This window comes from Anser cygnoides, chromosome 6, assembly GCF_040182565.1.
Source record: "Anser cygnoides isolate HZ-2024a breed goose chromosome 6, Taihu_goose_T2T_genome, whole genome shotgun sequence".
NCBI classification, from domain to species: Eukaryota; Metazoa; Chordata; class Aves; order Anseriformes; family Anatidae; genus Anser; species Anser cygnoides.
Window position 1 is genome coordinate 32,615,293 of NC_089878.1, and position 12,977 is coordinate 32,628,269.

Below are 12,977 nucleotides of genomic sequence, written 5' to 3' on the forward strand. Positions count from 1 at the left end.
AGAGCTGAAAGCTTGCATGGTTTTGTGCCTGCAACTCTCTGCCCAGCTGGATGGGCTTCCCCCTCTGCATTGAACACACCACAGTGGTTTTATGAAACCAATGTTTGTTTTCCTGCCAAGATTTGGTTTCACCACCATTGCTATATTAACACAAGTTCCAGTCCTGAGCCTTGTGCTTGGATGCTTGTTTCCCTTCCCAGACCAGAATGAACTGTACTGGTGTGAGCACATGTGCACTGGGTTGGCCACTGTTGGACAGCAGCTTGGGTTCAAGCTCTCCTTGTTGTGCTTAGGAGCAGACAGGCTGGGCTACGGCATCCTTTGCCCTGGTCATACAGATCTAGCCCCTGGTGTCCTCACCTTAATCCTGGCACAACACTTATTTTCTGGGTGCCCGTTCTCCAGAAATGAGATTTATGGGGATTTAAGTCAGCCAAAGGGTCGCCAGTGGGGACGTGTTGACTTTGCCTTTGGTGGCAGTTTTGCCTGTTCAGATTGAATGCCTCAGCATTTAGCCTGAAAATGGTGAGGAACATAACCTAGTGTAGTAGTAGTAGTAGTAGCAGTAGTGAGGAAATAGAGAAAATGGGAGCGTAAGCAGCACCTGCTGATGTGACAAGACAAGATATTTGGCTTATAAATCCTTTATTTTCTAACAGTAGCAATGCTTCATTTACATACTGTCACCAAAAAAAAAAACAAAGAAAAAAATAGAAAAAAGAAAAAAAATAAAAAAGAAAAAAAAAGAAAAAAGAAGAAGAAAAAAAAAGAAGCCCACACAGGTTCAGCAGTGCCGTGGGAGAGCCTGCAGAAGCTGCTAGCTTAAGTGTGGGTACTGAGCGTGCTGGTAGTGCTGACCAGGCTCCTCACCAGAACAGAAAGCTCTTGCCTCTTCTCATGCAGATGAGCCACTGTCTATTTCCACCAAATCTGCAATATTTGTCATTTGTCAGGTTTCATCCATTGTAGGTTGCAGATGCTCTTTGCCTCCTCTAAAATGGAGCCAGGACTGATAACTGTCTCTATTCATTTTTCTGCTGTCAAAGGCACCAGAGTGCATCGTGGAAAACTTCTGGGATTTTCCAGACTTTCCTGAGGCCTTAGACCCTGTACCAAACATTTCCTTTAGGTCAAAACAGCATTGTTGCAGACAGCACTGCGTGGTGCTGGGTCTCCTCACTCACATCATCCCTGGATGTCCCATTGTCTGTTGCTCTTACCAGCACTGCTTGTTTTTTTCCAGTTATATCTGGATTTGTGAGCACCAAAAATGAGTTTTGAAACTGTGTAAACAAGTGCAGTTATGACTAACATTAAGGCAGAGGTATGGGGTTGCTTACATCCATTTCTGATATTTTAAAAAAAAGGTCCACAAGCAGGGTGCTGCAATGTGCACAGCTATTTATACACAGGCTGATTGTCACCTGCCAAATGCCCAGTGCTGATGAAAAAGCTTTAGGACAGAAGAAAGAGGAGCCTTTCAGCTGTTATCTCAGACCTGTGTAAGACTTCCATTTAAGGCGGAAGCTTTTGGTTTGGGACCATGTTTTCACTCAAAGTTTAATTAGCTGGTACTTTCACATTATTGCTCTTATTTATCATCCCTTTACTTTAGTGGATCGTCTAATTTCTAAAGATCTGAAAGCACTTACTTTTACACACCAGATAAGGTAAGGGTTTTGTTCTTGGGGGCAGGATGGGAAATGCTGACAGAGAAGGCAGGGGACTTGGCCAGGTCTGTGCTAAACCAGGATGGTGAGGCACCTGGATGGTGGCACTTTAACCTCTGATCATCATCTCCTCTGGAGAATCTTTGTGTTTGCACTCCAGATAGATCACCTGATGATTTCTGAGCACCTGCTGCCTTGGGTACTTGCATTTTACCGAGGTTTTTAGGTTCAGGTTCACAACTGCACTGTGATGAAGATGGACTGGGCCAGCTAAGCTGCAATAACTGCTGCTTTCCTCAGGCTTGTCCTGTTCTCTCTCCCTGCACTGAGCCCAAGCAGAGCAGCTCTCCTGTGCTGCGGGCTGAGAGGGCACACGCGTGTGAGCTCCTGCAGGTGGGCTGATGTCAGGTAGCTGGCAAAGCTGTGAACTCACTCATGTGTCTGAGCTCCAGCTGTTTTGTGACAGCTGGGATGTCTCAGGTTATCCGTAGGTCTTGTGAATGTTATTGATTCATCGAAAATTCAGCTTTCTCTGTCAACATGTTTAGTAAATACGTTATAAGCGCAGCCTGCACAAGTTGGTTTGACGGTATGGACAGGAGGAGCCCCACAGAGCACTTTGGCAGGCAGTGGCTCCTGGGGCAGCCCTGGCTCCCATCAGATACACTCCACCCCTGCGTCCTCACTGTGGGAGCAGTTGTGTGTGCCCCAGTTGGATTTTGCGCAGTCATAAATTGACTCTTCATTCCCTCTGCAATTCACGTCATCAAGCCAAATTTGCCCAGTGCCTTCGGAAGAGGAATTAAGACAAATAAGTACAACAAACAACCAAAAGCAGTCACTGATGTACAGAGGAAATGGTAGCGTGCACTTTTCTAAAGGGAACCCCATGGGCTGCGGGCATGTGTTGGGTTGCACGGTTGGCATATTGGAAAGCCAGCCTTTGGGCACAGTTCAGGCAGCACCTGACATGCAGCTATCTTGTCCCAAGGGGACAGAGCTGTCCCTTTGAAACCATCCTCTTTGCTGTCCCATTGCTTGCAGGGTGTGCGATACCTCCCGTGCCAGGCGGGTTGTGCAGCCCCTGCCTCGCAGCCCAGCCTGGGGGGCTGCTGCGGACTCACCTCCTGCCGCAGTGAAGGCAGCGATGGCAGAGTTGTATCCCAGCATCTTGCAGACCACAGAGGCGCTTTGCACGTCCCAGCCATCGTCACATATCGTTCCCCAGGACTGGTTGTGAAGGATTTCCACGCGACCCCTCCTGCCACCACCCACGATTCGTATGTAGTTGCTGAAGCGACCTGATGGATTGGAAGAGATAATAACTGTAAAAAAATAACTGTACTAAATGTATGGGTGGAGATGCTAAAAGCACTTTGAAAGATGGAAGCAGTGACTGCCCAAGCCAGATGAATGCTCCCATCTCCACAGCTGCAGCTGGGATGGGACCTGAAGTTTTTAGCTCAGATCTGAACAATTGAAGGCCCTGTCCCGGCTCCAGAGGCTGCAGCTCAGTGTAATTTTTCAGCTGAGACCCCTCAGTTCTGGTAGCTGTGTGGCAGGTTAACCTGTGTGTGCAGGAGACCCACTGGTCTTGATCTCAAAAGTAGCTTTGATGCCAAAGTCAAGCGATAGAAGATAGATAAAAGTCCCATACCTGCTCCCTGTTCACCTTTGCTGCCTTTTGCTCCTGGGGAACCTGTTCCAAATTGAAAAATAAGAAAATATTTGACTGCTGCTTGGGGAAAAATCCAGTTATTGGTTTTTTTTTTTTTTGAGTAATTGGGTGGGTCACATATGGGCGGAGGTTTCTGTTTCCACGTAGAAGGGACCTTCTGAAGTGACTGAGGGTATGTGAAAGGAATGTGAAAACAGTGTAGCAAGAAAAGTAGGATAACACATGGCACAGTTTTCTTAATGCATGGCCCACGAAAAGATCAGTTTACAAAACCCCATCCACTTACTCTTGGGAAATATGCCTTATTCCCACTAACTGTAAAATGACTTCTCTGAGAGCCTCTGGGCTCTCCAGAAGCAGGCACAGTGTCTCCCAAAGTATTTGCAGGAAGATCTGCATCGTGGGGTTTGCTCTCTAGGTGCTGCCATGGGACAGCAGAAAGCCACTCACAAGTTCTCCACATTTCCATACAGCACCCTGGTCCTGAGAGTGTAGGTGCTTGAAAAGTCATGGTAAGCTCTTCACCCCCAAAGCTACTTTGGCAAAGCACATATTGCCATCTCCTTCTGCAGCAGGGTGGGAGCTGAGACCCACCCAGAGTGCGCTACCTAGCTTGGGGTCAGCCCAGTTAGGCTATTCCTCCCCTTCCACCCCTCTTCCAGAGGCAAAGCTCCAGAAGAGGAGTGCACGGAGGAGCCCCACATAGCCCCCATTTTACTTTATGTCTGAGGACTCTTGTACTGTTCAATGTGAACACCAAAAAAAAAAAAAGCTGATTTCTTCCTGTGGCCTGTTCAAATAATATTTTGTTTATTATTTTACTACAGGCCTTAGGGTTTTGGGAAGCATTCAGTGACTGGAAAAGAAGAGGGTAAGGATGGGGAGTTGTTGTAGTGTTGGCCCTTTTGAACTGTCTGGTTTTTGTCCTGCGACAAGAGAGGCTTTCTTAAATAGCCCTTGTGTTGCTGATTCTGTTCCTTACCACCACATCAATCCCAGAAGCACAGTACATTGCAAGATGTCTCTGGGCATGGATTTGAAAAAATCCAATGCAGCTGTTTACTTGTGTATCTTTTAGCAAGACTCCCAAGGTATGAATGTGATACTCCTCACATTCACCTCCTGGGAAGACTGATCTATCTGTCCAGTTGCTCCTGAGAAAGTGCCCCAGGGCAGCTTGTGCCAGGCTGTGCTGTACAATCCCAAACCCAGATGTTCCCTCAGCTCCACAGAGCCCTTGGCAAACAGCCTTACCTGTAAGTCCACGGTCTCCTTTTTCTCCTTTTACTCCTCGTTCACCTTTTAGACCAGAACTGCCATGATCTCCCTTACTTCCTTTTGGACCAATTGGGCCTATGCTGCCTGTGAGGAAACCAAAAAAAGTTATTATTTTTGTTCCTTGCCAAAGAAACAGTGTGAAAAGCATTTCACATTGATGCAGAGAACTGGGAAGTGACATCTAAAGTACTGTGCTTAATCATCATCAGAATAAGTAGTGCTTTCAAAAAAATATTTACCTTGTGGGCCCTGGTCTCCCTTTGTTCCTTTTTGCCCTGGAATACCTAAGATCATGAAAAGAAGAAGAAAAAAAAAAAAGATATTTATACGATTAAAAAAGTTTATGCAAACTATTATTTAGGGTTGGTTTCACTCAGTCCAGGTTAGCTGTAGTGTAAACAGTCATCTATTTCTGAAGCTGATGTCTGACTTCCCACTATACTCAGGGCAGACCCCTTCAGTAGAGAAAATAAAGACAGTGGAGAGTTGTGTTCGTGTGTTCGGTAGTAGATGGATTTCAGGTCATTTGTATCACATCCTAAACTCCACTGTTGGCAGAGAGACCCCACCTCCAGGTAGGTCCTCGCTGGCCACAGAGAGCCTGGGCACAAAACCTCAGGTTCAGCAGACAAACACGTAACGTTGGGCCAGGTGGCTCCCTATCATCCGGGTGTCCAGGAGTGCAGGAGGGTGCAGCACTTCAACCTGATGGAGATGAGAGGCTGTGTGCACTACGTACATTCAGAGTTAAAAGGGAAATACACCGGAATAGGTTTGTGCAGCAGAACGTTACTCTGTTGTTTTGGGTGCCCATGGTACAGAGGTGGACTTCCTCAGGTGGAAGGTCAAAGCAAAGGCCTGGGCTATGTGCTCCAAGCTGGTCTCTGAAGAGACCTCTTCCTGAGATGCTCTTTTACCTGGTAATCCGCTGTCTCCCTTTTCACCTTTGAGTCCCGCATTGCCTGCCATTCCTGAAAGTAAAAACAAGTCAGGGAAAGTAAATCTATCACTCAAAGAGAGGCCAGTGTAGAAGAGCAGTGGGTAACGGATTTTGGTAGCTTTGTACCTGGACTACCCCTGGGCCCGAGGTCCCCCTTCTCCCCCTTCTGGCCAGGTTTGCCACTGGGGCCAGCAGCTCCCGGGGGGCCTTGTTCTCCAGCTGAGCCTTGAGGGTGAACAACAGAACGTGTGAAATGCGGTCAATACACGAAGGAGGAAAACAAAAAATAGCTCTGTCACTGACCCCCATGCCGTGCAGACTGAGTTATCCCTATGAAAGCAAACACCGGTTCTCCCCAAGGAACCACGCATGCACACGTCAGGAAGGATGTGGTCTTCCATGGTACAAAACCTTCCTCTCCCTCTTGTTTTCTTGCACACTGAGTAGGGTTTGGCTGCAGGACGGGTTTGCACAATGTTGGCATGGTTTCTCCATCTAATCATCATCTCTTATCCATGCTGGGAGCTATCCTGGCTGAAGCTTTCCTTGTCATGACACATCATCTTAAAGAGATTAGTCTCCTATTCCTAGAAGAAACTGTACCTTCTGTGCTGCTTACCTGTCTCTCCTTTCTGCCCGGGACGTCCAGGCTCCCCCACGCTGCCTGTAACAAAATCTTGGCATCAGTGCTAGCGGGACTTAGCTGAATGCTTCAGCTGGAGGAGCCCTCCAGCACAGCACGTGTGTCAGCTGTGCTGCATCCTCTGCACTTACCATTGAAACCTGGCAGTCCCTGGTCTCCCTGTTTTCCCTGAGGACCCACGGGTCCAGGGGGCCCCGGATCTCCCTTCTTGCCCGTTTCACCTTTTTGTCCTTGGACACCTACCAAACAGCACAGCACGTGCGTGTAAATTAAAAACAAACAAAAAAACGAAACTAATACAACACAAAGATTTCTCTCTGAAGGCAGTGGGGCACCTCCTTCCAGCTGTCCCAGCACCAAAGGTTGGCCCAGAGTGGTGGGTTCTGGTGATTTACTTCTGAGGAGTCTCTAGCCAACCTGTGCAAGTGTCCTTTCTCATCTGCACCACGTACATCTCCTGCTTTCTTTTGCTATGCTGCCTTCAGCCTTTCCTTTCCAGGTGCAGCCTACTTGAGACTGTTGAATTTTGGTTATCTGGGAGATACCCACTAATGTGTGCTGCACAGGAGAGAAAATGGTGCATAACTCTCCTACATATGGTGTAAAAAAGGCTTAAATAGGGTATAAAGTTCTCAGAAGTAGGTTTTACTATAGTCAAAACTAACATCCATGTGCTTCTGTAGATAAATTATATTGTATTATGTTATACCATGAAAATCCTACTGTAAACATTGCTGCTTAAATCTGGGACATGCTGATAATTGAATACTTGTGCCTTTCATTAGACAAAGGTCACTCTGTGAGGAGACTTCCACGGTGCAGAGTCAACATTTTGCAGGTCTCCTTTCCCCCCTTTGGGAGCTTTGCTGGAACACAACACAAAATGAGATCCCTCCAGATCAAACCCAAAGTCCTGTTTTTGTGAAATATGGGACCTATGAAGACTTCACCTGGTGTTTTAAGTGGAACCAATTTAAATAGGAATACATGGGAAAATCTTAAAAGTGTTGCAACAGTGAAGAAGCCTTACCTGCAAGCCCCATCTCTCCTTTTTCTCCTCTTACTCCAGGTTCACCACTTGGGCCGGCAGGGCCAGGATCTCCTTTACTCCCCTTCGTGCCCTGCAGTCCCTGTAAGCCTGCATGGACAAAACCACACTTCTGATGCTGCCGTGGATATCGTGCCTAGTGAACAGCAGCAGCAGCAGGCCACACAACGTGAGCCAAACGCTGCTCTCCGTGTACCTGAGAGTGGTGCCAGAGGCAGAGGGCAAGACAATTCTTTCAGACAATATTTTTTCCAGCTAAGTTTTGCTCTTGTTCGCACTAGTTTTACATAGGCTTATTTCTTCAACTCCAATGACATTCCTACTAACTTACATCTTAACTGAGGACAAGATTGCCCATAAAATCATCCATAAAGTCACGTTATGCTCATCCACAGAAGTGATTCAGGTGTCAGAAAAGCCTTACCTTGGATTCCTTGGTCTCCCTTAGTCCCCGGTGGTCCCTGTAGCCCTGAGATGTAAAACATATCTATCAGCTGATACACATCATCTATTCACAATAATGAGCAAGAAGAAGAGGTGAATTTTTTAACCATCCTTTGTGCATGTGCCTTCGGTCACCGCTGAGGCCAGTCTTCAGCTGGCAGAGGTGAAGGCAGGCACTCGAGCGAAGTCCTTGGAGCTGGGCTGAGTGCGTGCTGGGCAGGGGCCAGCTGTCCCCCAGCCAAACCCTGCTGACTGCCTGCTCACGGGGACCTCTGGGGAGATCTTCCCTCAAAAAGCCCTGAGCTATTGGGCTCTGAAGAATAGTAACAGTGTTTGGCTGGAGGTTGTTTTTCATCGTTGTGAATGCAGCCAGGAAGATATGAAAAAGATGATTTTTTAAAAATCTATTTTTTTTTTCTTCAGCAAAGCTCATGAGCATAGCCAAGAACTAGGGATGGATGAGATACAGACCTGACATAACAAGGGGTGCATCTTAGATCATCATTACAGGATCACAGAAACCTCAGTTTCTTTGGAAAGTGCCTGGTCCAACCTCTGCTAAAAGCAGAGCCAACATGAGATCAGATCTTGCTGCATCCTCACAGTCTGCAGACATTTATCTCCTGCAGCTGGTGCAATTCCACCTGACACCCCGAGGACCCAGCACAGCAGATTGTGCTTGTGTAGAGGAGAGCTCTCGCTCCCAGCTCATTCCCAAGCCCATGTAGCTGTTCCCCCAAGGACAGGGTGGACAAGGTCCCAGGTCTGTCACTGCTCGCTACATGCACTGTTTGTCTGAGGCCCCACAGAGCAGGGATCGGGAAAGTCTCCTTGAATTGTCTTGGGCAAGCTGAAGTTCCTGGGGATCGGTCAAAAGTATGACAGGTCTCCTCATGGCCAGGGCACTGCGCATGTGGTAGGACAGGGGTCTAGTGACCGAAATCCCAAATCTTCACCTCAGATCTTTTACCAGAAAAAAAGAAAGGAAAAGAGAAAAGTTTCTTATGGCTCATCTACCCACATACCTGGTGGACCAGGATCTCCTTTGCGTCCAGGAGGCCCTGAAATAAATATTTAATGGATAATTTTCAGTAGTCGTTACTCAGGGAAGGACATACCAATAAGTCAGGGCTGAAGACAGCAGCCTTTTGGAGGGCACTGAGTTACAGGAGGGGAGAGCAGCCCCCAGCCCCACACGCAGCTGCAGAGGGAGCCAGGTGAAGCACAGGGCAGTGCTCTGGCTTCTCCAGCTGCACCAGCTCCGTGGGCAACGTCCGACCCTGGGCACTGGAGCATCACTAACTACTGGACAGGAAGACCAAATCTCGCCCAGGTTATTCCTTCAGAACTAGATTTTCCTTGATTTGGCCCAGCCTTGCCAGTGGTGCAGAAGAACCAGCTCTCCCCACTGAATAGCCAGCATGGAGAAATGAAGCCATACCTGCAACCAGGCTGATGTTGCTCATCATCGTCACCAAGTTTGCATTGCTGTTTTTAATGATGATGATTTCCTCTTCTATGCTTCTCCTCCAGTTTTCTTCATGTCTCACGTCCCCCTCCAAAAAAAGGCTGTTGGCATAGGATCTTCCCAGCACCCCTTCTGCATATGATGCATTATTTTCTTGACGTTTCAACATCTCCTCCTCCATCTTAAACACTGAGGAAACAAAACATTTGTGCAGTGAATGTTCCCTGCCTGATCCAGCTGGGAAATTCCTGGTCAGCAGAGCAGCTCCCTGGTACCTGTGCAGTTAAGTACCACCACTGGGGCCTGTTTTCACATGCTGGGCTTTGCTGCAGCCACGGGTGCAGACATTTGGACCCAGGGCAGATGCAAAGCACAGGTGTGGGTTGGGGATTGCCTTCCTGCAGCAGACACATTGACTGTCTGTGTGCCCACGAGCTCCCAGAGCACCCAGCAAAGCTCCTTTGGGTGGAAGCATTACCTTTGTATGCCAGCAGCCCCTGGCCGACCGTCAGCAGCAGCAGGTAGATGCAAAGGGCAGTCCGAGCACAGCATGTGGATGGCTTTCTTTGGCTTTGAGGCTCTAAAAACCAACAAAAGTAGGACAAACATCCTCTCACATCTCTCCCATTACAAACTCTGCTTGTTTCCAGCCATTTCAGGCTTGGCCACACTAAAACCTCAGTGCTTTCCAGTGGCAGGGAGTCCTGCGAGGCTGCTGGGTCCCATGAACCGACCCGGGCTGTGCACTGCGATTCACCCTTGGCATCTTTTCCTTAGCTGGTTTAACCAGCTCACTTCCATCGGGACCTAATCCAGCCTGTGACAGTGTGAGCAGGGCTGTTGTCCCCTTTCTACATCAACGAGCTCCCCATTTCCATCACGTTTATTTGTCCCAGGCTGCCACGCAAGGAGGGCTGGTCAGAGCACACTCTCTCCCTCCCGAGGGACCTGCATACCTGCGGCTCTAACAGTGATGCAAGTGCACATCGACACAAATGAGAAATCAATAACAAACTGAACTGCAGAACACATGAAAACAAGTTGTAACATTTAAAACAAATTGTCACCAGCAAGTGTAAAAGAAACGAACTGCTTTGTCAAATTTGGCCTTTAAGGAGAAAAAAAAAAGGATTTTTGAAGCATTAATAATTACTTTAGACATGCAATAAGTTACCCTTAATTGAGTTTTGTTTTTTTTTTTTTCAAAGTAATGTAATGAGGAGTTTAAAAGTCTTAGCTTGAATAGAGTACAAAGATTTAATTAGTTTTACAATAGAATGGTTTAGTCAGCAATAAAGTATTTATATTCAGCTAAAAATTCATAAACTTCTTTTATTTTTTTTATTGGATCTGGTGATTTCAGTATCTTAACTATTAAGACATGACAGTTTGACTCAGCGAAATTAGGCATTTTCTGAAACAGGGAGAGAACTATTTTATGATGCTCAGCATCAGCTTTGGCAGGAAACGACGGTTTCACATACTGCTCTTTTTAAATGGTCAGTTAATTTAGTAGCATAATTATTGTGAAAAGCATTTAATAGTCAGTATAAATACATAATTTCCTTTTTATGTTTCTCATAATAAAATCCACATCAATCCATTTAATAAAAAGAAACCTTACCACTTATCTGAAAGGTTGTAGTAGCAGCTGAAGCAAACCCAATCTTGTCTGAAATACTGAAAGTGCTCATGTCACTTGAATTTCCCTCTCCTCCGTATCTGTCTTTAATTTTCATGACAAACGTATTGTGGCTGACCTAGATCCTTGTCAGATTGGGGACAACAGAGAACTGAAGGGACTTCCTATCTGCCTCCTGATTTGATATGCTTTCTGATATGCTTTTCCTATCCGCTCAGTTTTTATAGACTTGTGAGAACTCTGATGTGGTAATTTGAACAGTTCCTCAAAACTTCCCGCAGCTGAGATGCTCAGCTGCTCTTCCCTGCTCGCTCACCACATCCACAGAGCCTCAAGCGTGGTCCTGCAAGAAGTTCAACAGAAGTTTCAGTTATGAAACGTCTCCGCACTTCAGGAGGGTTGCGTGCCAGGTGGCCTTTTGGCTCCTACCACAAGTAAACCTCCTCCAGAAGGAAAGGAGACCCCTGGTTCAATGCTAGCTTCAAGATCCATCCTCTGGGAGGACAGGTGAAGTCCTGCACGGTGATAAGCCCCATGCTAATGGGCACTAATATGATGATTTATGACTGAAATGCAAGGAGGAAAAGAATCAGGGGGAGCTGTAAGGACAAGCGAGCGATGGTGGGGTGGGGGCGGCTGAAGACGAAGTGGGCTTGAGGTGTAATGGAGGAGAGACACTTTCAGCCTCCTACTGAGGCCCTCTCCAGCCCCCAACCTCCTTCACCCAATTCCACGGACACCATTTCCACCACCTCACCATCTCACCCATGCCCTGTACATCTCACCCCCACGGCATTTCGCCATCTCCGAAATTTGTGCCGGGGCTGGCACAGAGGGAAGTGACTCACCCAGGCCATCAGGCGAGAGCCGTCGGTAGGTGCTGGGCAGAGCCCTGCGCGCCCACGTTGCCACTGCCACCCGCTGTCCCCTCCGAGGCACAGAGGAGCCACCATCACAGGGTCCCCTCCCCGATAGCAGGTGCCTGCCCGGTCGTGGCCCTGCCGAGACCTCGCCACTTTCTGTGGCCATGGGAGAGAGCACGGAGCCAACCTGGGGCACAGGCAGCTGGAAGTCCTCAGCTGGACAGCCCGGTGCAGCGAGACCCTCACTTCTGCACCTGCCGCCTTGCTCTCTAAAAGGCTTAAACCAAAAATAAGTGGGGATTTTGAAATCGACTTCTGCGTTCGCCTTTCAAACACGCAGCTGTGACCTGGCTTGGCACCAACAGAGAGGAAGAGGATCTCTCTGCTATTAGGGTGGCTGGAGAGGTTACCACCGATCTGCCGAGCTGCAGTAACCACCCATGCGTGCTCTCCCTTCACGGCATCGCAGGGGGGCGAGGACTCACATCCAGCCCATCTCTAACGGTGTGAAGCCACCTCCAGCTGGGCCAGGTGATGGGCTAGGCACGGTTGCAGGTGGGTGTTTATAGCGATGGATGTCATTCAGGTGCAGCACACAGCAGAGCTGCAGCACCAAGTCTTTTAGCCACACAGTCCTGATCCTCACTGCTTCAGGGTTCAAACTCCAGTTCTTCACTTGGCTACTGCAGGAAAGTCAATAGCAAAGCCATGATCCTGCCCAACTCCAGCTGCCAGCTTTGGTTGCCCACCCAGGTGGTCAAGCCTGATTCTCAGGCACCTGGCTGCCTGGGAGCATCGCAGCGTATATCCATCTGGGTGTCAGCCTCTGCAAACCGGTGGCAGATTTCCCTATTTTTTCCCTATTTTCACATGGCAGCGGGTGTCTCAGTCATGCTGCTGGCATCAGAGATCATGCACCACCGTGTTCACTTGGCCTCTGCCACCTCCCACTTTCTGCTGTCGTTCATTTCTTGCTGCCCCATCACTGGCTGCAGCAGCAGACTGACTTTGGTTGTGCAATCAGGGTTACTAACTCAGGGAAGAAAAAAGAAAAGAAACTGCTGATTCAGTGTGGTCTCCTGGGATCGAGGGTTTGCTGAAACAATATGATTATTAATAGAACAGCAGTTTCCAGCACATTATGGGACACGTCTGCCGGGCCATCAGCCTCGCCCTCCAGGCTCTCAGCCTCCTCTCCCTCCTGATGCTCCTCCTGCCCCTTTTGAAGCACTCTGCCAAAGTCTTGGGGAAGAGCCTGAAGTCCTCCTGCTCACCCTAGCCCTTCCCATGCTGTGATGCTGGT

General features: G+C 48.1%; 1 protein-coding gene across 2 annotated transcripts; it reads right to left on the minus strand.

Moving 5' to 3' along the window:
- Positions 1-1,487: 1,487 nt before the first annotated feature.
- MARCO (macrophage receptor with collagenous structure) lies at positions 1,488-12,186 on the minus strand. 2 transcript variants are annotated; one of them, XM_013186494.3, is made up of 15 exons: positions 11,660-12,186; positions 9,648-9,749; positions 9,143-9,358; positions 8,727-8,762; positions 7,682-7,726; positions 7,240-7,347; positions 6,341-6,448; positions 6,186-6,230; positions 5,693-5,791; positions 5,544-5,597; positions 4,866-4,910; positions 4,603-4,710; positions 3,328-3,369; positions 2,795-2,971; positions 1,488-2,458 (listed from the first exon to the last, which is right to left on the minus strand). In XM_013186494.3, the coding sequence occupies exons 1-15, from the start codon at positions 11,838-11,840 to the stop codon at positions 2,328-2,330; spliced, it is 1,497 nt and encodes a 498-aa protein (XP_013041948.3). In that variant the 5' UTR covers positions 11,841-12,186; the 3' UTR covers positions 1,488-2,327. The 2 variants fall into 2 exon arrangements, with proteins under 2 accessions (XP_013041948.3, XP_013041949.3); XM_013186495.3 differs by lacking the exon at positions 11,660-12,186 and adding an exon at positions 10,794-11,014.
- Between the last annotated feature and the right edge of the window lie 791 nt (positions 12,187-12,977).